At 46.5% G+C, this 22,902-nt stretch overlaps 1 protein-coding gene across 2 annotated transcripts in view; it reads left to right on the top strand.

The window, feature by feature from the left end:
* Positions 1-22,021, top strand: part of TOX2 (TOX high mobility group box family member 2) — a 176,401-nt gene extending 154,380 nt beyond the window's left edge. For both annotated transcript variants that reach the window (XM_063172164.1, XM_063172165.1), the window contains 4 exons: positions 8,952-9,032; positions 10,936-11,343; positions 13,144-13,274; positions 20,820-22,021. In XM_063172164.1, coding sequence (XP_063028234.1) covers positions 8,952-9,032; positions 10,936-11,343; positions 13,144-13,274; positions 20,820-20,856 — 657 coding nt within the window. In that variant the 3' untranslated portion in view covers positions 20,857-22,021. The remainder of the gene's footprint in view (positions 1-8,951; positions 9,033-10,935; positions 11,344-13,143; positions 13,275-20,819) is intronic.
* The last annotated feature ends 881 nt before the right edge of the window (positions 22,022-22,902 follow it).

Below are 22,902 nucleotides of genomic sequence, written 5' to 3'. Positions count from 1 at the left end.
GAGGTGTTGGGATCTTTAGCTGGTCAGAGTGACCCAAAAAAAGTTGGAAAGTCTCTTTTCCCAGCCTGGCACTTGAAGAAGGAGTCGGGGCTCTTCATTTCTCGGTCTCAAGGTTGTTTATTGTATCTTACCCATAAAATATTTTCTCCCATCCAGCTGAGGTCCATTCAGCAAGACAGTCAAGTCCAACCCTGCCCCAGGGCAGTGTTATGTCTTTATACTAAAAACTACCTATACAATATTTACAATTACTTTCCAATACCCATCACCTATGTTAGACAGTGAGCTTCTACTCTAAATCAATCTGTAAGTGCCAACATCACAGCAGAAGATGGAGGCCAAGAAGAAGAAGGAGAAAGGGTGGACACTCCCAGTTCCCTCCATCTTGCCCCCCTGAACCCCCATACCAGAAACCCCAAAATCTATTTTTTTCACCTTGTGATAAATTCACTGTTATTCTACTTAATTTGTCATGACTGGCAGATCTTCATACAAGGTTGGTAATTTGCTCCACGGGTCATAATCAAAACCACAGGGGCATTTTGGGCTCTGTGCCAGGGTCACTGAGCCCCCTCCAGGGGTCTTGGCTGCTCAGGACAGCCAGGGGGATGTCCTGGGTCCTGACAAGAGGTGGCATAACAGGCAAACAAAAGCCAGATCTGGGTATTTTGGCTAAATTATGACCAAAGTTTTAGAGAACAGTTCCCCTCTTCCTGGCTTGAGAAGGGGTGGATGTGAGGCTGTAGGATCTGCTCTGGAGCTGGTCCCTCACTTGGATCCCAGAGGGGCAGAGCCCAGCCCCAAGGTGTCACTGAGCAGTTCTTTACATCCCTGGAGTTTCTCTTCAGAGAAGATTTACAAACCTTACCCCGTGCCCTCCAGTGGGCCCCAGTCCTGGGGGTGTTTTGGTTCCACCTTGTGGAAAGCAGCAGGGAGGGGTTTCCAGGGCAGCTGCTCCACAAACCCAGGGCATTTTGTGATTCCCCCACGTGTGAGCAGCCCCTGGCACGTTCCTGCTGTGCCTGCCCCGTGTCCATCCGTGCCCAGCTCCATCCTGCACACAGACTGGGCTGCACAGAGCTCTGCCAGGGCCAAAGGGCTGAGGGCAGCCCAGTGCTGGTGGCCTGTAGCCATGCCAGGCTGGGAAGGATGGTCCTGTGCCCCCTCCACAGACACCTCCTGGAGCATTCCTGCTGGCAGCAGGGACGTGCCAGCCCTTTGCCAGGTAGTCCTGGCCAGCACACAGGGGGTTAATCCTCTGCCATTTGTGCTGCTAATGATTATATGCACTGTAATATCAAAGCTGGAGCTATTTATTTGCCATTGAGCAGGTGCTGCTGCTCCCACAAAGCAAATTTGCTTTCTCCTCCTGATGAAACAAGGAAAATAAAGGTTGCTCACGTCCCATTTCAGATATGTTTTTTTCTCCCTGTGCACCAGCTGAAAGACAAACACAGAAAGGGAAGCAGAATGCATATCATGCAAGAAACCATATAATCTAGCAGCATCTTTGATTTGGCTGCTGCTGTCACAGACATGCATTTCACAGAGAGGCTTTTTTCTCCCCCCTTTCTTTTGTTCTTACTGGTTTATCATTTGTGGCTTTGTCATTTTGTTCCTTCTTCTTCTTCTCTTCTCAGCCTCTTCACAATGAATCTTCATTTTCCCTCTGACACACTTGTATCTAAATTTCCTTATTTCCTGCCTTTTTTTATTTATATCTGTTGCCTGGTGATTTGATCATGCTGTGGAATACAGGATTAGCAATCTCCGTGTCCTTGGGTACTGCTCAAGGACACCTGTTCGGCAAAGCACCATTTTCCTCCCCATTTTAACCCCTTCCAGCGTGGCTGTAGAATAGGAATAAATAACAATACCTTAAATATCCCCAGCGCTGCGTTGGCAGGACGTTGTAATCTTCATTCTTCAACAGCTGCCGTGGCCTTTCCTAAGGAGCTTACACGGGAATCTGAAGAATGTGACTCGAGGAAAAAAAAAAGAAAAATGAATACATTCTCTTTGAACTTTGCAAATAGTTTAGCAGCTGTTCCTGTAGAGATAGCTCCGACTCTGCTGCAGAGTGAAATGCTAATTCAGCCATTAGCATCCAATGGGGTACCTGACACAGGAATCCTCCAGGTCCCAGCTCCAGCATCCCGTGCCTCGGTGGGAGTTTTTCCATTAGCAGATCTCAAGCAGAGTTCCCCAGCATGGTTTAAAAGGGCTGCCTGATTTGACAGAAATTAGGAGAAATTGAGCTCTGGATTGGAGCAAAGCTCTGCTAATTCCCCAGGAGGATTTTCCCCTGGCACAACAGCCAGGCTGTGCCACCCACAGGGCCACCATGGGCCACATCTGCCCCAGAGCAGGGGACATAGCCCTGGTGACTGCCCTCCCTCAGGGGGAATTCCTGGGGGTGATAAGCCTGGAGACTCTGCAGAGAAGTCACTGCTGGGATTCACTCTCCTCTGCCAATTTCTGCTCGTCCCTCTCTGAGCACCTCCCTGTTCCCTGCAGTGTTTTGGTGAAGAGGAGGTTGGATTGGAGCCAAGCAATGGTGGAGATCAATGCCAAGGTGGCAGCTGCAGGAGTCTCTGGAACCAGCTTCTCTTTGTCAGCAAATCCAGCCACAAATCAAAGCCCTGGGCAGGTGTTTCCATAGGCCCCAGAAACTGGGAGCAGAGGAACCAAGGAGCTCCCAAGCAATGTGCTGGGTGATCCCCAGGCTAACCCAGAGCTTCCCATCTGAAATGAGCAGAGATTGGGCAAACCCAGCATTTTCAGTTGAGTTTTTGAGCCTGGGACACAAAGATACCAGAGATGAGTTCTCACTCGCGCTTCACCGGGAGCAGTTCAGTAATGCTGAGTGACTCCATGGCCAAACACAAATGGGATTTTCTGACACAGATGTACAGCCTGGAGAACAACACAGCTCCAGGGATCAAGTCACACTCCAGGGGTAAATTACCCAGCAGAAGAAATGCTCAGCAGAAAGTAATAGATCACCCATTTAATCAGATCCATCTGCTCATTGACCCTGATCCTTCAGCTGCTGACAGGACACTGCAGGGTCTGTGGTGGGACAGAGGCATTGAGAACCAGCTGTAAAGTTGTTTTATGGAAGAGCCACCAGAGGAGAGAGATCCCACAGGAACAGCCACGCTGTAGCTTTGTACAGAGCTGTCAGCCCCAGAGCCACAGCAGGATGCACTTTCCTCCTGCAGCCCCAAAGCCCTGGCAGGGAGGGCTGGAAGGGTCCAGGCAGCTGCCCTGGCCTGGAAAGAGGCTTCAGCATCTTCTGGGCATCAAGAAAAGCCATGCACCAGAGAAGGATCAAAGCACCAACCCCAAACAAGGCTTCCAAAGAGGTCTGGTGGAGAGCAGGATAACGATGGGGAGGATGGGAAAGGTCAGATCTGCTTTTAACAGCTCCATGAGTGTCACTGTCCTTCTTGGAGAGCAAGATCAGAGGTTTGGAAGGTGAATGGTGTGTGGTTTTCATTGGAGGCTAGTATTAGGATTTGTCACCCCCCTGTTCCCTTTGGAATCTTCAGTGGATTGTCCTGGGAATGCACTTGTGCCCTCACATGGAGTGAGGGATGACTTCCACCCTATTATCTTTGTGGGGTGCCCTGATGAAGGCAGGAGTGATGAATCTGACTCCAAGTTCTCAGAAGGATAATTTATTGTTTTATGATACTATATGATATTAAAGAATACTATATTAAACTATACTAAAGAATACAGAAAGGATACTTACAGAATGCTAAAAAGACAATAATGAAACTGGTGACTCTCACTCCAGAGTCCTGACACAGCTTGGCCCTGATTGGCCAAAGAGTGAAAACAACTCCCAGCAGAATGCAATGGAACAATCACCTGTTGGTAAACAATCTCCAAACACATTGCACATGTGAGCACAACACAGGAAAAGCAAATGGGATAAGAATTGTTTTCCTTTTCTCTGAGGCTTCCCAGCTTCCCAAGAGAAGAATCCTGGGTGAAGGGATTTTTTCAGAGTGTGAATGCCACACCCACCCCATGAAGTCGAAGCAGTGGAGAGCAGGAACCCCTCAAGATGCTTTAACCAATGGGAATTCCTGCTTCATTGCAGGCTCTTACACTCATTCTCCAAAGGAATTGCTTCCCAGCACTGTGTCTCCACCAGGATAAAGCAGGAGCTCTCCTGAAACCATGGAAATAGTTCCACAGCCAGGGTCTTCCCTGGAAGTACCCTTGGGGATGTTGACCGCAAGACTTACCAGATAATCCAGACCACAGGCTTTATTCTGGAAGTGTAGCTTGGGCTGGTTGGTGGGAGGGACAGAATAAGTCTTGAAGACAGAATGGGATGCAAGCAGGAAAGGAGGATCTGGGAAGGAATAAGGATAACCTGTCCATGTTTCCTATTTGCCTTTCCAGTGGCTGTGGTAAGGATGTGTGGAGAGAAAGGGGAATGTGCAGGGAGGATGTGCTTTGAGACATCTTGTGAATAAGCCATAAGTTATGGTGGTCTCAAGACATATCTTGCAGGAAAGTGTATAATAGTTACAAGAAAAGCCCTGCAGACTTACAAGCAGAATAAAAACCAAATTTACACATTTGGGAGAAGAAAAAAAACAGTCATGGAATCATAGAAAGAAGGGCAAGGAGAGACTTAAGAGGTCAACCAGCCCATACTCATGCCTGAAGTCAGGATCTCTACTTAAGCCATTCCTGATGGATGTGTTCCTAATCTGTTCTTAAACCCTCAATGGTGGAGATTACACATCTCCCCAGGCAATGTCTTCCCATGCTTAATTATCCTCACTGCTCCCAAGCCTTCCCAGTGCTTACCCAACATTTCCCTTGGTGTAATTTAAGCCTATTTTGCTTCTGTTCCTACATGCAGAGGATCACCCCGTGCCTCCTTTGCTACATCATGGTGGCTCCTCTTGGTCTTCCTCCCCAGCTTTCCTCCTGGACACCTTTCCTGCACTTCCCATCTCTCCTCTCCTGATGTTTTACCTTTTTTATGAAGCAAAACACCCCAAACTCCACCTGGTGTTGCAGCAGAGACCCTCCCACGTGGGCTCAATGTACCACTCGATTTTTTGGGGGAGAGTTTGAGCCTTTCCCCTCGTTCCCCAGGCTTGGGGAGCAGGATTCCTGCTGGAGCAGGAGGGCTGGGATGCAGAGGTGACAGAGAACAGCCCCGGCTGTCGCTCAGTGCCTGCGCGACGCGGAGCCGCTCGTGGGCGTCAGCGGGGTTTGCAGTAATTGTCTTCTCTAATTAACTTGTTATCAAACAAGAACATTTCATTATGCTACAATTACTGGCTGCTTTGCTGAGACACAGAGGTGTCAGGATTACGATCCCGACATATGCTTCTTACAGCTCTGTTTTTTTTTTTTGTTTTCATAATCACTAACCATTTTTATTTCCTATCCCCCCCCTCCTCCTTCCAACCCACCCACTCACTTAATGACTAATGAATCCTCCTGCTAATGAATAAGGAAAATAAATCAGTGGGCATGGCAGGTTAGGAAGAAAAACATGCAAAATGTTTTGAGGATCCTTAAATCTGATCAATTACTTCAAAATTAAAATCCCTGGGAGAAAATGGGATTTAATTAGAAAGTAACGTGGTTTTGTCAATGTTTAAATTAAAATTTTAAAGGTTATAAATGCTGCACTAGAGCTGCCTTTCCACAGAGGATTTGTGAGGAGCTTTGTTCAGATCCCACATCAGTGTGGTGATTCCCTGGGGACAGGCAGGGAGCCCTGTGGGGGTGCAGGGCAGGACTGCAAAATTCCCAACAGGAGACCCTTAGGGATGGTTCTTTGCAATGAGGGTGGGCACATGTCACCCAGAGAAGCTGTGGCTGCCCCTGGATCCCTGGAAGTGCCCAAGGCCAGGCTGGACAGGGCTGGGAGCAGCCTGGGATGGTGGAATAACCAATTCCATGGACTGGTGGAATAGACCATGGTGAGACACCATGGAAGGTGTCCTTGCCCATGGCAGGGGTGGATCAAAACGGCGCCTTCAAACCAAACCATTCTGGGATTCTATGCTCAAAACCCAGATAATCCACCAGGAATCTTCCAGAACTTGCAGCTCACCAGAGAAACATCAGAGAGCACAGTCCCTGAGCTCACCCTGCTGGTGGCCAGGCTTGAGCTCCAATGAGCCACTGGCTGCCCCTGCCCAGTCCTGCACCAGGCCCACCCAGCAGCACATCCCAACGAAAGATCTCTAAAAGAGACAAGAACAAATGAAGAGTGGCATTAAAAAAAAAAAAGGAATTTAGCAGGAAAAGCAAGTGATGGGAATGAAGATAGGCACAGACTTTATTGGTTATTTATTTATTTGCATTTAGCTTTAGGAAGTCTAATTTACCTGTCCAGAAATTGCAGGTTTTGCTCCAGGCAAGTCTTGCTAATAATTAAATTTATCTTTGCATAGCTCTGAATACTTTGTTTTCCCACCATACTGGGGAAAAAAAAAGGTAAAACCACTCTTGTATTTTGCTGTTATAGAGGAAAAATAATTAAAAATGTTCTCCATAGGGCAGCATCCAGCTGTGCCCTCTCTTAAACACTGAGATACAGGAATTCCTATTTCATTGCTGTGAGGGCATCAGGTACCACATTTAGGAGCATCCACCAGCTCTGCTGCTGAACACAATAAATTCTCTGGTGCAGTTATGGGCACAAACCTCCCTCAGTGGAAGGTGTCCCTGCCCATGGCAGGGGGATGGAACTGGAGGAGCTTTAAAGTCCCTTCCAACCCAAACCACTCTTTGATTCCATAATAAAAGATCTGGAGATTGTAGAGAAAGGTAATAGCTTTTATTAAGGGAACTGATACTGTTTGAAGAAATAGTTACTTTTCACAGGCAAACTCTTCTTCAGGCTGACATTTTGAAAAGTAATTTTGTTCTGAATGGAGCAAATGTAATATTTCCTGAATGCCATAAAGCCAAAGACAAACGTAGAGAAATGCTCCATTTCAGGAAATTGCCATCTGAGACCTCCAGTGTGTCGAGTCAAAACGTTTCATTACAGGACCCACTGTGATTTAGCAATGAAAATAAGGCTTTCAATCCATTTTTAATAGAATTTATCTGTACTGATTTTAAACTCACATTCAGTTCAACTGCTGGAAGGTTACTCTCCCTTCAGAGGTCAGTGCTGGGAGGGAGTCTGCCATGGCCATGGAAATTTGCAGGGGAAATAAGCTAAATCATAGAATTGTGGGATTGTTTTGGTTGGAAAATACCTTCAGGATCATCCTGTCCAACTGTCAGCCCAGCACTGCCACAGCCACCTGTTGTATTTGGGTTCTCCCCAGACGGAGGCAGGAGTGATGGATCTGACTCCAGGTTCTCAGAAGGCTCATTTATTACTTTAAAATACTATGTTATATTAAAGAATGCTATACTATACTAAAAAATCCAGAAAGGATGCTCACTGAATGCTACAAAGATAATAATGAAAACTGGTGACTCTCTCCAGAGCCCTGACACAGCTTGGCCCTGATTGGCCAAAGAGTGAAAACAACTCCCAGCAGAATGCAATGGAACAATCACCTGTGGGCAAACAATCTCCAAACACATTGCACATGTGAGCACAACACAGGAGAAGCAAATGAGAGAAGAATTGTTTTCCTTTTCTCTGAGGCTTCTCAGTTTCCCAAGAGAAAAATCCTGGGTGAAGGGATTTTTCCAGAGAATGTGAATGCCACAACCACCACATCCCCAAGTGCCACATCCATAGGTCTTTTATACACCTCCAGAAATGGTGACTCCACCACCTCCCTGACCAACCTGCTCCAGGGCTGGGCAACCCTTTCCATGGAGAAATTCTTCCCAATATCCACCTAAATCATCCTGAACACATAATGTGCCCACCAGGCTTCAGCATTTCAACTGCTGAAAGCTGTTGTTGGTTTTAAAGCTGAATTAAATACATGCAAATCTGTTCTAATTGAAATCAACTTTCAGTGCATCATTTGAGGAAGGCTTTGGGTTTCCAGTGGAGAAGAGGGTTGGTGGGTATTTTCCCTGGGAGTTCCTGCCTTTATCCTGAAATTTTTATTCAGTTTTAAAATAACTTCTTTGCTCAGTTTAATCTGTGTAATCCTATGGGGAATCATGCTGGGGGCAGAGTGGATCACACCATTATTTATTGCAGGTCTTCACCTGCGTGTGGAGGACCAGGATCCAGGCAGGAAGGGAACCAGCACTGACATGATCATGAGGCATCTCTCATTATGGGGAAAAATAAACCATAATTCACTCTTCCAAATCTTTATTTTCCTTAGGGAAGTGAACCCTCCTGGTACTTGCTGCTTCCCTGCAATCTCCAGCTCACCAAGTCATAACACGAGGCAAAAATCTCAGTTTTTGTAAGATCAGAAAGCAGTTCCCAGCTGTCCAGACTGCAGGGAAGAGCTGGGGTTTTGAGCTCTAAAGGAGAATATTGGGAAAACCAAGAAAACAAATCGATAATTTAGGAATTCTGACTGTCTCAGGTGTTTTTAAGCTGGTCATCATCACAGAATCATAGAATGGATTGAGTTGGAAGGGACTTTAAAAACAGTCCTGTCATTGAGGATTTGGGCTTTTGTCCTGCTCTTCCAAGAGCCTGGATCACTCTTTACTCAGCTTCCTGTTGGGAAGAGATTTCACTGTGTTCACCTTGTAAATCAGACTGTGTCTCTTACCTGTCTAAACACACAGACCACTCTGACCAGAGATCCCAGCACAGGATCAGATCAAAAATCCCAGCAGGGTCCAATCCAGGGGCTTCATTTTCTTGGTTTGGTGTAAATTCCCCTGCAGCAGAATTGAGTTTTTCATGCACAGAGCCCCACTGAAGGGGGCTCTCACTGAGCAGGTGGGTGCAGCCAAGGCCAGCAGCCCCCTGTTCCCTCTACTAATGGTTTTCCATCCCTTGGTCCTTCCAGGCATACAAGAGGAAAACAGAAGCTGCCAAGAAGGAGTACCTGAAAGCCCTGGCTGCGTACCGGGCCAGCCTCGTCTCCAAGGTACAGCACACTCACACACAGGGTACAACCCACAGCAGCCCCCAGGGAGAGGCACATTTATCAGAAATGCTGTCTAATTGTGATATCAGAGCTGATCAAAGCATCAGCACCTTCCCAAGGGGCTGAAAGAGGGGCTCTGTGGCATGGTTAGGGCAGGAGCTGGGCTGTCATCTGCTTTAGAGAGCTGCAGTGAGGCCCCACTTTGGATAGGTTTACTCTGGGGGGTTTCATCAGTGTCCCTGTGTGGGGTGAAGGGAGGCATGTGCTCTATGGCTTTGGGTTTTTTCTCAATTTCTCCAATTTGCTCTTCTGCAAAACTTGGTTTTCAGCAAAGCAACACAGTGTAGTTCTGACTGCCCATCACAGGACAAAACCCTCATTGTCCAACCCAGAAAATTTCCCCTTGTCCTTCTCTCCTTCCTGCCAAAATGATTGTCCTGTGCATTGTAGACCCACCAGGGCTGCAGGGATGCAGAGGATGGGGAAAGCAGAGGGTTTATAGACCCATTTGTACTCTGCTGGAAGCAGGATGGGTTTGTCAGCCACCCAAAGCAGTCAGCTGCTGGAGGCAGTTTGTGTCTGCACTGGTTTGATGTCTTCGGAAGGCTGATCTAGAACAGAGACTGGACAGAACTAAAGAATAAAGCAGGGATTTATTCAAAGGCCTCCATGGATCCACCTTGGGCAGCACAAGAGCCCAGCCAGGGCTGCACCCAAGATGAACCAAAATGGTCCCAAAATGCACGGCCGGGCACGGGGTCTGTCACTGTGATCAGTTCTGCTCCATTTGCATCTTGCAGTTCATTGTCCCATTCCAGCTTTAGCCCATGCAGTCCCACCCTGCTTGTTTTTCTCTCTCCAGCCCATGGTGTTTGTGCTCCTGGGCTGAGATTTGGATCATTTGTCCTTGGTGCCCAGCTGGAGCAGGAATTGTTTTGTCTCCCTGCTCTGTGCACAGAGCTCACCATCCCCTCATATGAAGCCCAGACCCACACACTAAAGCAGCACAGAATCTGGAAAATATAAAAGCTAAAACCTGAGGTTTCAGGTTCGCTCCCCCTGAAGCTCCAGTCTCTGCCAAAGGCACAGTTGAGTTACTGGAGTTAATTTTCCAGCTATGGAAACAATCACCTGTGGATAAACAATCTCCAAACACAGTCTGTGGGCGCCCAGCTGCTGCAGGGCTGGCAGTTCCTGGGGCAGGTGGGAGAGGAGCAGGATCCATGGGGATCCATGTTGAGTGGAGGGTGCACCCAGTGAATAGAGGGAATCAGTGGATAAAGCCTGCTAGGATTGCAAATACTGCTCCTATAGACAGTACGTAGTGGAAGTGGGCTGCCATGTAGTAGGTGTCATACAGTGTGACAGTGCTCACAGGGGTTGAGGATGAGGGAAGAGATGAGAATCTGACTCCATGTTTCAGAAGGCTGATTTATTATTTTATTATATATATAACATTAAAATGATACTAAAATAACAGAAGAAAGGATTTCATCAGAAAGGTAGCTAAGAATAGAATAGAAAAGAATGATAACAAAGGTTTGTGGCTTGGACAGAGAGCCCAAGCCAGCTGACTGTGATTGGCCATTAATTAGAAACATCCAACATGGGCCAGTCCCAGATGCACCTGTTGCATTCCACAGCAGCAGATAATCAATGTTTACATTTTGTTCTTGAGGCCTCTCAGCTTCTCAGGAGGAAAAATGCTAAGTAAAGGATTTTCCATAAAACATGTCTGTGACATCTTTTAGGGCAATGTTTAGTGAAGGGTTTGCTAAGACAATCCCTGGGGGGGATAGCCTATGGGTGGCTATCTGCACTGATGGATCTCTCAGGATGCACATCACTGTATCACTGTTTCCTCTTTCCCTTCCTCACCACCTCCCTCTCTGTTTCCCCACAGAGCTCTGCCGACCAGGGGGAGACGAAAAGCACCCAGAGCAACCCCCCTTCCAAGATGATCCCTCCCAAGCAGCCCATGTACCCCATGCCGCCTCAGGCATCCTCTCCCTACCCCGGCCTGGGCTCCTTCCTGTCCCCATCGGAGCTGCAGAGCTACCGTGGGCACCCTCACGCGGGGCTGCCCCGCACGCTGCCCTCCAAGCCCCTGCTGCCCAGCATCAGTGCCTCCCCTCCTCCCTCCTTCCAGATCAGCCCCCCGCTCCACCAGCAGCTGTCCTTGCACCACCCGCAGAGCTCGCTCCTGCCCCAGCCCCTCAGCATGCAGCAGGTCCCCCAGCAGCCCCTCCTGTCCCCCCCCATGGCACTACAGGTACAGCCCCCCATCAACGCCTCGCCGCCCGGCCAGCAGGTCAGTGTGGGGCTCCGTGGGGATGGGGGCACGGAGCACCAGGAGGGGCTGAGGGAGATGGGAATGGGGCTCAGCATGGAGAAAAGGAGGTTCAGGGGGGGAGCTTGTGTGTGAAAAATGCCAATCGGTTGGTTTTTAAAATTTTTAAAAGTTTAATGATAATTAAATGGTTATTAAAAATTGTAATATAATTAGAGTAATAATAGTTTGGAAAATTTGGATTAGGACAATAAAAACAAAGAGTTATGGACAGTCCGGGTAACTTTTCTGGGCAAAATAAGCCCAAAAAAGGCCCCACGTTAACAGAGGATTAACCCTTTAAAACAACAGCCTGTTGCATATTCATACACCTCATACATGATGCATAAATTCCATTCAAATACAGGATTCTGTCTGGGCAGTGTCAGCTTCTTCCTCTTAATCCTAACTCGGCTTGAGTGAGGAGGGAAGAAGTTCATTTCTCCTGATAATGGAGCAATAAATTCTCTTTCTCTGAAAGATTTAGTTGTCCTGTGGCTGCTAACTTGGTGCAAGTCCTCTCTTTAAAAAAGTATCCTACATAGCATAGTTTCTATTTTAACATTTTGTTATTACCTAAAACTATATTTAACACACTACTAAAAAATTATTACAGCATTACTTTTTAACACAACACATACAATATTCATTGGAATATTTGAGAAAAGCCAATCATAAAATACACATTTTTGACATTGTTGGCTCTGCACAGCTCCCTGACAGGAGGAGACAGCCACAGGTCAGGTTCTGCTCACAGGGAACAGGGACAGCACAAGAAGAGATGGCCTCAAGTTGTGCCAGAGAATGCTTAGATTGAAAATTAAACAAAATGTCTTTGTTGAAAGGGTTATCAGGCAGTGCAACAGCTGCCCAGAGAAGTGGTGGAGGCACCATTCCTGGAAGCTTTCAAAAAATGTGTAAATGTGGCACGTGAGGACAGGGTTTAGTGGTGGGGTGGCAGTGCTGGGTTAATGGCAACACAATGATCTTGGAGGTTTTCTGCAACCTGAATGCTCCTAATTTCTCCAGCACAGGGACTGGGCTTTAGCTCTGCACTGCCAAAGTGGCTTCTGTAATTTGGTGAGAGCATTATTGGGGATCCTCACAATCACTCACTGGGTTAGGAGCTGTTGCTGAGGGCAGCATTTTGTGAAACTCCATTCCACATAGTTTGTGAACAAAATACAGAAATAAAAAAATACCTTCCATTGCCCTAATTTGGGTATTTTTAAACGTCGTGTTCTTTGCCAGGTAACTCTCATGAATCTGGTTTATATACATTGCCTAATGGATATAAATTTAATTAAACTCACCCCCAAAAAATGGGGAACACTGATCAGCTTTCAGCTGAGCAGCCCCTCAGTGTCCTGACTGAGTTGCCAGTGGTGGCAGCTCATGGGGACAGTATTGATTGTGTGGCTGTCCCTTGTTCTGAGCACCGGGGTGGGGAACTGCACAGGACTTAGGCTGTACTGGACACTGCTTTGGTGGCCACACTGCAAAAACCCAAAGGCTTTTGTGGCTGTGTGTCCCCCACAGCCATTGTCAGCCCCAAGGAGGGGGATCCTGACAAAAGGAGCAGGGAAAAGGGATGTGAAATGTGCTGCTGCACTGACACCATGTCTGGGCTTGGACCTCCCTCTGTCCCTGGGGCTCCTCCTGTGCTCTGAACTGACAGGTTTGGGGACAATGCCTGTAAATGTGATTATGCACTCTTTTTAAATCTGCTCTTCTCCTGCTTTGTATGCCCCTGTAAACCTCCTTTTGCTCTCCACCCTGCAGGACTTCTCCCATATTTCGTCTGAGTTCCAGAACAGTGTTGGACCCCGTTCTCCTGGAGCATCAAACCCCCCAGGAAGCACTGAGTGGGACAGCGACTACCCCAGCAGGGAGTGTGGGGTCAACCACTGCAGGCCAGTACACAAAACAGCTCCTTGCTCCTGCACATCTGGGCTGGGACAGTGACAGTGCCCCACAGCTCCCTGCTGCCCTAAAATGTGTGCCCAGTTGTGCTCAGGGGAGCTCAGGGCTCCCTCAGCTCTGTAGGCTCACTGAAATGATGCCATGAAGGAGGTAGCTTAAAAATCATGGATAAATTCTTCATTGGATATGAAAAATTGTCCTTTTTTCCCCTCTTTTTTTATTTATTTCCATCCCATGGGAGGGTTAGACACATTTCTTTCTGTAGCAATTCCCCCAGCAGAGTTCCTGGAGGTTTGAAAGCAGCCATGTCCATAAGGGCAGGCCTCAATGTGGCCTTCCAGTGCTTAGAGAGTCTTACTAACCTTATTAGAATCTCTCTAACCTTATTAAAAGGTTAGAGAACAACTAATTGCAAAGGAAGATAGTTATAGGACAAGGGGAATGGCTTTAAATTGAAAGAAAAGAAATTTAGATTAAATGTTAGAAAGAAATTCTTCCTGTGAGGGTGAGCAGGCCCTGGCACAGGGTGCCCAGAGAAGCTGTGGCTGCCCCTGGATCCCTGACAGTGTCCAAGGACAGGGCTTGGAGCAGCCTGGGACAGTGGAAAGTGTCCTTGTCCATGGCAGGGGATGGATTGAGATGGGCTTTAAGTCCCCTTCCAACCCAGACTATTCTGTGGTTCTGTGATAAGCAATGTTCCTCTGTTCCTAAGGCAATTGCTCTTATCACTGAGGCCACAACCTCCCAGAATTGTCCCTACCAGCAGGACCCTTACCATTCCTGGGGCTGGTGTACAAATCCTCCATCCTCCCTAGAGCCACACAATGCTCCATCCCCCTGCACCATGCAGGAAAGCCCCACTTGTAAGAGCCGAAATGAGGGATGCAGGACCCCAGGGGCTCTCCAAAATTGAGTTCATTCCATCCAAGATGTTCCAGCAGGCCAGGGTTGTGGGTGACAGAGCTGTGCCCACAGCTGTCAGCTCCAGCTGCAGGCAGGCCTGGAGACCCTTTGGTTTTGGTTACAATGCATTATAGACTTTTCTTTGCTGAGCATCTTCATACAGCAGAACCAATCTATACCTTAACTATTATCTATAGCCTATCATAACTACTGTAATTACCATATTCATGTTACTACTCTCCAATCACTAAAAGTTAGTACATTACAGTTTAAGCTAGAAGTTGTTTTTCAGTTTTCTTGCAGTGGAAAATTCTGAGACCTTTTTTCTACTTGCCACATTTGCTGACTTGTTTGCCTGTGCTATCTTTCTGCTTGGTAAAAAACTCTTCTTGTTTGGGGTGGGTTTATCCTTTGCTCTAAGCCATAAAAACCCCTTCTAACCAACACACCCTTTGCCTCCTTGGTTATCCAGTGAGACTGGCTCAGCAGTTCTTTTCTTCTATATCAAAACTTGCTTCCATCTCTATTCCTTCATCAGACTCTCCATTTAAAAATCTTTCTGCTAAGCACACATATCTGTGAGACTTCCTTGTCAAACTTTCATCCTTCCCAACACCCACTGATATCTGCACACATCTTCCCCTTATGCCCTACAAGCTCTGACATGAATGTGCCAGCATGAAGGTCTGGAAATCCCCAATAAATGAAAACATCAGGGCAGTTTTAAGCTGGGGTGCAGGGAGTGTGTGGAAGCCATTCCCAATCTCTGCCTAGCTCCCTGCTCTTGGCTCATGGTTTGGAGGCTCTGCTGTGCTCTAGAACATTCCTGGGGTTCTCTCTGGGAGCAGGCTGGGAAGGAGACTGGATATGGTTGGAGTATTGATTTCCTTCAAGTGCTGGAACACAGTGCTTTCACGAGAAATAATAAAATAATAACCAGCTCCCAGGCTTTTCAGAGCACAGCTCTGTCTGTGCCAGCAGAGCACTCACCACTGCTGGGCTGGGCACAGAGTGTACAGACATTTATTTCTTGCAGAGCAATAAATAACTGCCTGATCCATTAGAATATCCCTGCTGTCTGCCTGCCCCAGGGGCTCAGGGACATGGATAGCTCTGACCTTTGCATGCTCCTTCCTGAAGTCTCTGCAGACAGCCTGGAAGAGGGAACAGGACCAGGAGCTGATTGTAAAAGTCACTTCACATGTCATGGGTAAAATGCTGAAGGTGCCTGGGGGGCTGTGGCACACGGATCCCAATTTCCAGAGGTGCTGGGCAGATCCCAGGAATGAAATTCCCTAGAAATAAGCATCACTTCTAAGGGATCAGCTGGGAAAACATTTGATTCCCTGTGCAAATCCCACTGCCTGGGTCCCATGCAGAAAGCCCAGGGCACTCCAGAAACAGGTGAAATGTTCCCATAGCAGTGGGGACTGAGTTCTGTGTTGCTAAAACAAGCTCTGTGACATCTGGCTGCAGTGCCACACTGTAAGCAGAGGGCCCATGCAATTCATGATCAAAGCTCATGCATTTCATGCCTTTGTCACAGCAGAAATATCAAATTTCATGGGTTTATCACAGCTTCCTGGGAAAAAAAAGAAAAGAAAAAAAAAAACAGACAGATTATGCAGAGACTTCCAGATAATTATTAGAGTAGATAACAGCAAGGAACTCAGACGGATAGAGATCAGTCCTGCAGAAAGTGCTTAGTGCACTTGAAGTATCATAATGTCTGCTGAGGAAGGAGCCATCTCCTGTGACCAAAGGCACAGCAGTGCCCAAAGCTGGATTGTTCTCATTTGTTGTAAACCTGGTGTGCCAGCAGTGCCCTCACCTCCCACTTCTGCTGCCCTGGGATTTGCAGCCTCAGTGCCCCTCTGCATCACCTGGAGCAGTCACAAACAGCTGCAGCTCCTTCTGCCTCAAGGCTGCTCACAAGCCAAGAGAAGAGATGATCTGGATATCCACAGCCAGGGCAAGGAAGGATGGGGCAAGGGGGAACAGCTTCCTGTTGTCATTACACTGCAAAGGTTCCATATTGTTGTCTCCTTATTGCAAGAGTTTCACACCTCCTTGATGTTTCTCATAGGCATCTCCTCTAAGCACCAACTCTTCCTTCTTCTCACAGCAGCCAACTGACTCCAGTTCCCTTCTCAACCATCACCCACTCTTTTATAGCACTCTTCTTCTCACTGGTTACAACTGTGGCCTGTTAAGGTCAGGCCTGCTCCTAATCTTTGATAATTAACCCAGCTGCAACTCCTTAGGGGTAAGATTACTTTCTGTACTGCCTTTATTTTCTTATATTCTATCCCCCTACAGTTTCTCACTGCCAGGGCAGGGTTAGATGTGATATTGGGAGGGAATTGTTCCCTGTGAGGGTGGGCAGCCCTGGCACAGGGTGCCCAGAGCAGCTGTGGCTGCCCCTGGATGTCCATGGCCAGGCTGGACAGGGCTTGGAGCAGCCTGGGATGGTGGAAGGTGTCCATGGGAACAAGATGAGCTTTAAGGGCCATTCCCACCCAATCCACTCTAGGATTCCATGATCTCCCTGAATCTTCTCCTTTGCACTAATTTCCAAGTGGCATTCAGAGTTGTCATGGGGCTCCTCCACAGCACCTTTCATTAGCTGGGTAGGTCCAACCCTCAGCAGATCTTGGGCAGAGCAGTGATAAAGGGATGTTGTCTCCATGGGTTTGGTCCATCAGTGCTGCCCTAGGAATATTTGGGAAGTCTCTGGACCATGTAATGGCCCATTTCAACCTCAGAAGTACATTCAGCTTAATTGCAATTAAAGCAGCACTGTGAGGAACAAAACCTGGCTGGAAAGAGAAGGGATTGTTCTTGATGGGATGTAACTGAGCTGCAGAGCCCCAGATTCCTGGCAGAGAGGATCATCCCAACCTCCCCAGCACACAGACAGCCCTGCTGGGTAATGAATTTTATTTCATGTCTAACCTTGATATTTCTTTAACATCCAACATCTGTTGGCACTGGGTTAGCTGGGGTAAAACCTCCCAAGCCTCGTTTTCTTTTGTGTTTGTCATCCAGATAACTTCAGAAAAACTGACAAGGTTGTCTTTCTCTCTGTCCTTCTCTATCTAATCAGGGAACTGCTGTAGGGATTTTTGTTTCCCAGCCTATGCTTGCTAGTTAAAATGCCATCAAATGACACTTCTTCCCTCATGCCCTGCAAATTCTGGGATGCTGTGAGCAGACACTCCTTAATTCATAACTCAGCCATGCTGGAGAGAGAGTTTTAAATGTTCCTTACCTCCTGCTCTCCCTATTCTTAATGACTTTGTGCTTACTGACTTCCATCCAATTTTCCTGGCTCTTTCTGGGCTGAAGCCCAAGCTGTCCTACATTGTGAGCAAAGACATGGGAGCATTTCTCAGCTCCTGCTTGGTGTTTGACTATCACTTCCCACAAGTGACTGCAGCACACAATTTCAGTGCTTTTTTGCCACCACATCACAAACTCCTTTCCCAGTCCCCTGTCTCCCTCACCTGACAGCCTGATTCTGGCACCTGCTCTTTCCCAGCACTGAATTCCTCTGTTCCACGGGGATTTTCCCCAAGGGAGCTGCCTCACCTCCACCAGAGGTGCAGCTTGGTTTACAATGACATGCAAACCTTTCTTAATCCCTAATTCAATATTAACTCCTCAAAGCACCTCCCTTGTTTTTCCTGCCTTGTTTTCTGATCACAAATCTATCCACAATCTCTTCTCTGATTATAAATCTCTCAAAAAAAAACTTTCTCCAGGGGTTGTGTCCTTTCCATCCTAAAACATTCTTTGATTTACCTTTGTCTCCTCTCACTTAGGTATTTTTGGGACAACACGGAACTGGATTCATCTTTCTACATCCTTCCTCTTGTTTTAAGGCATGGATTAGGTTCTTTTTGTCATTCTTCAGCAACAACTTTTCTCCCCTCTTTTTGTCATCCTTTAGCAACTTTTCCCCCGTCTGATATAGACTAAAAGTTGGGGCACTGTCCATTACACCTTGTCCAGGCACAAAACCCAATGTACAGCCACTAGATCCAGGCATTTATAACCTCCCTAATTCCTTCCAACAATGAACTGATCCTCTCCAAAGGGGGGAATTTTCCAAATCAGCAGCTAAATGAGCAAACACTATAAAAAGGCAAAGATAACCCATCACAACTGCACTTCGTTTGGATTCAATTATTTATGGTAATACTTCGTAATGAACTGGGAAATGCTCTGCAGCATGCTGTGTAAAATTAATGAAGTTTTAGGACTGGAATGCCTCGCTGCTGCTCAGTGGCATTAAATCTTTTCTGAGTGCAGGAGGGAAGACTGTGCATTTTAAATGCAGATTATAAAATGTGGAGATTAGCAGAGGGTGGGCTCTTGACTCTGTCAGAAGACAGCTCTATCAGCACCAGCCCTGCTCTGCTGTCTGCCCCTTCTCTATTATTCCACTCACAAACACACCCACACCAGAACCTCCCAAGACTTTTAACTTTAACTTTTAACACTTTTTAAGGCCAAGATGTCTTCACGGAGCTGGTGATGTTTCCATTGTGTGTCCCATTGGAAGGCCTGAATCTCAGACCAAAAACCCCACAGGTCATCAGCCAGGGGAGAGGGACTTCAGCCACTTCTCTCTGTACTATGTCCCAGAAAAAAGAGCATCTGGGCTCCCTCTTTGGGCTCTCCTTATGTAGTGTGAGAAGGAGCATATTTGATCCAAAATTCACTTTCTAAACCTGCTTGGCTCAGCCTCAGGTGTGGTGGAGCAGGAGATGGTGGCCCTGGGGCTGATCCCAGGCACAGCATTCCAACATCCTGCTGGTGGGATCTACAGGGACCCCCAGAGCTGGCCCTGCAGCCCCACCAAGCCACAGGAAGAAAATGATGTTGTAGCCTTTATAGCTGAAATTCAGGAAGAAATAAAATTGCATCCAACTCTCAGGGGGACCTTCTCAATCTCTACAACTACAGCCTGAAATTTAGGGTTGGAGTTAGGGTTACCTCCTAGGGTTAGGTCAGGGCTATCCCCTGACAGAGGTGTGGGCAGGTGAGAGCTGGGCTCCCAGGACAAGATGAAACAGCCTCAAATTGCACCAAGGGAGGTTTAGATTGGGTATTTGGAAAAAAATCTGCAGAAAAAGAGTGGTCAAGCATTGGAAGAGCTGCCCAGGGCAGTGGTGGACACACCATCCCTGAGGGGGCTTTAAAAGCCACATGGATGTGACACTTGGGGACCTGGTTTGGCAGGGCTGGGAGAATGGTTGGGCTTGATCTTAGGGGGGTTTTCCAACCTGAATGGTTTTGCTGTGGTCCCTCTGTGTGCAGCCCACCCTGTGTTTTGTGCCCTTGATGCTTTTTCCAACCTGTACATGAAACAACACTCACATTTGAAATTACATTAGTACAGGAGGTGATATGAAAGCTGGTCTTTGTTGGAGGCCTTCAGGGGAACTTATGGAATATCGTCCACAAAAGCCCACCCCCATGGGGGTGCAGGCAGTTCTATAAGTTTGGTAAATTAGCATAATTGACAAGAAGCACCAATTACGAGCACAAGTGGTGATGCAATTCCCACCCATGGGTAAATTCCCTTCTAAGTCTTCCCCTCCCTCACATGGGACTGGTACTTTGTTGATGGAAATATCTCTGAAAAGCTGCTTTTCCACCTTGGTTGGCAGGGAGAACCAAGATAGGACAGGAGCTTTGGAATATGCTTTGTCTTTCTACCTAGGGAAAGAGCATGGAAAACTACAGGGAAAACTGGCCACTAATACAACAAATATATGTGTAAAGAATACAGAGAACAAATTGATGCCTTGGAGAGGCTACCTAGAACAGAGGCTAGACAGAATTAAAGGAATAAAGTAGGTATTTACTGAAGGCCTTCAATGGACACGCCTTGGGCAGTGCAAGAGCCTAGCAGAGGCTGCACCCAAGATAGATAAAAGTCATGAGTTTTTCAGATATAAGTTTGGTCTAATTGCATATCAGGGGTTAATTGTCCAATTACAGGTAATGAAGTCACATTCCCCCAGTTTGCTCCCCCCAATTCACTTTTGTTTATACTTTTTTGGGCCTGAGGCTGCAGTGATGCCCTTGGTTCCCATCTGGAAAAGGATTGTTCTGTCTGTCCAAAATGTGAAGAGAGCTTACTGACACTGTACAAGGAGTTCAGAGTTATACACTAATGCAGGATCTAGAAAATATAAAAGCTAAAAACTTAAGGCATCAAAATGAAAGAAAAACAGGTAAAATTGAAAACAGCATCACCCTGAAAGTCAGGGCATGGCACAAACCGTGTGCCAGCTGTGCCAGCTGTGCCAGCCCCTTCCCTGCTGTCTGACTGCCTCTGCTCTCTCTTACACCATGCTGCCAAGGGACAAGGCACTCTGGAACTGTCTGACCAAAATGTGAAGAGAGCTTACTGACACTCTACAAGGAGTGTCACTAGAGTTATACACCATTGCACTACAGGGTCTGGAAAATATAAAGCTAAAAACTTAAGGCATCAATATGAAAGAATAAAAACGAAAACGGCATCACCCTGAAAGCCACGGGGTGGCACAAACCGTGTGCCAGCTGTGCCAGCTGTGCCTTCCCTGCTGTCTCACTGCCTCTGCTCTCTCCTACAGCATGCTGCCAAGGGACAAGGCACTCTACCTCACCTAAGGCTCAGCACCCCTTGGAGGAGGCTCACCAGAAGGACACTTGAGAGGGTCAATGCTCCAGCCCCCGGAGGCACGAGCGGTCGGACGGGCGGCGCGGCTCCACCGCACCTCGGCGCTGGCTTCGTTTCCAGGCTCTAAGAGCAGTTTTCTCTTTTTTTTTTTTTTTTTTCCTTTTCTTTTTGAACTCTAAACAAAAAAAAATAAGTCTACTTTCTGTGGAAGTTTTCCCCCTTCCCACCCCCCCCCCTAAAAAACCCCGCCTCGTAAATCGCAAAGAACAAAAAAAGAAATAAAGAGAGAAAATTCAAATAAAAATAATAAAACAAGCGCAAAACCAACAAAAAAATGATGAAGTTAAACTAAGGACACCGTTTTTCTGCTTGCCATCAGCTTAGCTACGGACTGTTTTCCTAGTGAACTGCTTTTAGACGCAGCATAAACCCAGGTCTGGTGTCCTGCAGCATTAGGCCAGCTCAGTAGGAGGATGCACTCTTTTGACTTGCTAACAGCACTAAACTTTGTGCAAGAAAATGTGAAGTTTGTGTGAATATTGTACATGCAAAGGCCTTGGATGGTCTGGCGAAAAAAAAATTACAAAAATAAATAAAAACTATTGCTAGGTAGGTGGGGGAGAGAGCAGAAGGCAAACTATGAGAGGACAAATGTGAAAGAGATCATGAAAATATAATTTGTTGGATAGTTGTAAGTAGTTTACTAAGTGTTTTAGAGCTGTGCTAAAGACATCTTTAAGATTTTTTTGTGAAAGAAATTAGTAGTTTACTTTATAGTAAAAGCATTTTATATTAATTGTAGCACATTTTTTAGTTATACATAGAAGGGAGATGTGTATAAAAAAACAACAAAAAAAGCCTGCCAAACTTGTTTCTATTATTTGTACAGCAAGAAATGGACAATTTATATCCATGTTGTATGGCATTATTATTTTTTTCCGGCCATATGTCCATCTATTTAAAAAAATTGCTGACAATGATTTTTGTCTATTTATGAAAAAATTAGAGAGCATAATTACACTTCCTCATAAGGTGCATTTTTGGGGTTTTTTTATTTTTTATTTTGTTTGAGGGTGCTGCTTTAGCAGCACCTGGCACATTCGGTTCACAATGCTTATCTTACCTTTCTTTATAATAAAACATATGAAAAGTAGAGCTGAAGCAGTCTCTCCTTTTTCTGGGGGACATCCTGGATGTGGCCTCTGCCTTGTCCTCCTCAGCTTTCCAACCCTCTCTCCTGTCCCACCACATCCTCACCTGCCCTGCCCTCTTCTCACTCTGCAATATCAAAGTAATCAATGTCATAATAAATACACAATGATTAAAATAAGAGGGGGAAATGGAATATTATGAAAACCTTTCTGGAGTTATCATGGCAAGGTGTGACCGTGTTCACAGGGCTCTCGGGTTGAGGGAAGAGAGGAGGATCTGACTCCATGTTTCAGAAGGCTGATTTATTATTTTATTATATATATTACATTAAAACTATACCAAAATAATAGAAGAAAGGATTTCATCAGAAGGCTAGCTAAGAATAGGATAGCAAAGAATGATAACAAAGGTTTGTGGCTTGGCTCTCTGTCTGAGCCAGCTGACTGTGATTGGCCATTAATTAGAAACAACCACATGAGACCAATCACAGATGCACCTGTTGCATTCCACAGCAGCAGATAATTATTGTTTTTCTTTTCCTCTGAGGCCTCTCAGCTTCTCAGGAGAAAAAATCCTAACGAAAGGATTTTTCATAAAATGTGTCTGTGATGATGTGTTCATAAAATATGTCCATGGGCAGGACACCTTCCACTCTCCCAAGTTGCTCCAACCTGGCCTTGAACACTTCCAGGGATCCAGGTGCAGTCACAGCTGCTCTGGGCACCCTGTGCCAGGGCCTGCCCACCCTCACAAGGGAAAAATCCTTCTCAATATCCCAAATTTCTTCTCTTTCAGTTTAAATCCATTCCCACTTGTCCTGTCACTATCTCCCTTTCCAATTAGCTGTTCTCCATTTTTACCTCTCTGCAAGTGCTGGAAGGGCA

Source organism: Melospiza melodia, chromosome 19 (genome assembly GCF_035770615.1).
Source record: "Melospiza melodia melodia isolate bMelMel2 chromosome 19, bMelMel2.pri, whole genome shotgun sequence".
In the NCBI taxonomy this organism is placed as follows: domain Eukaryota; kingdom Metazoa; phylum Chordata; class Aves; order Passeriformes; family Passerellidae; genus Melospiza; species Melospiza melodia.
This window is presented reverse-complemented; position numbering and strand designations above follow the sequence as displayed.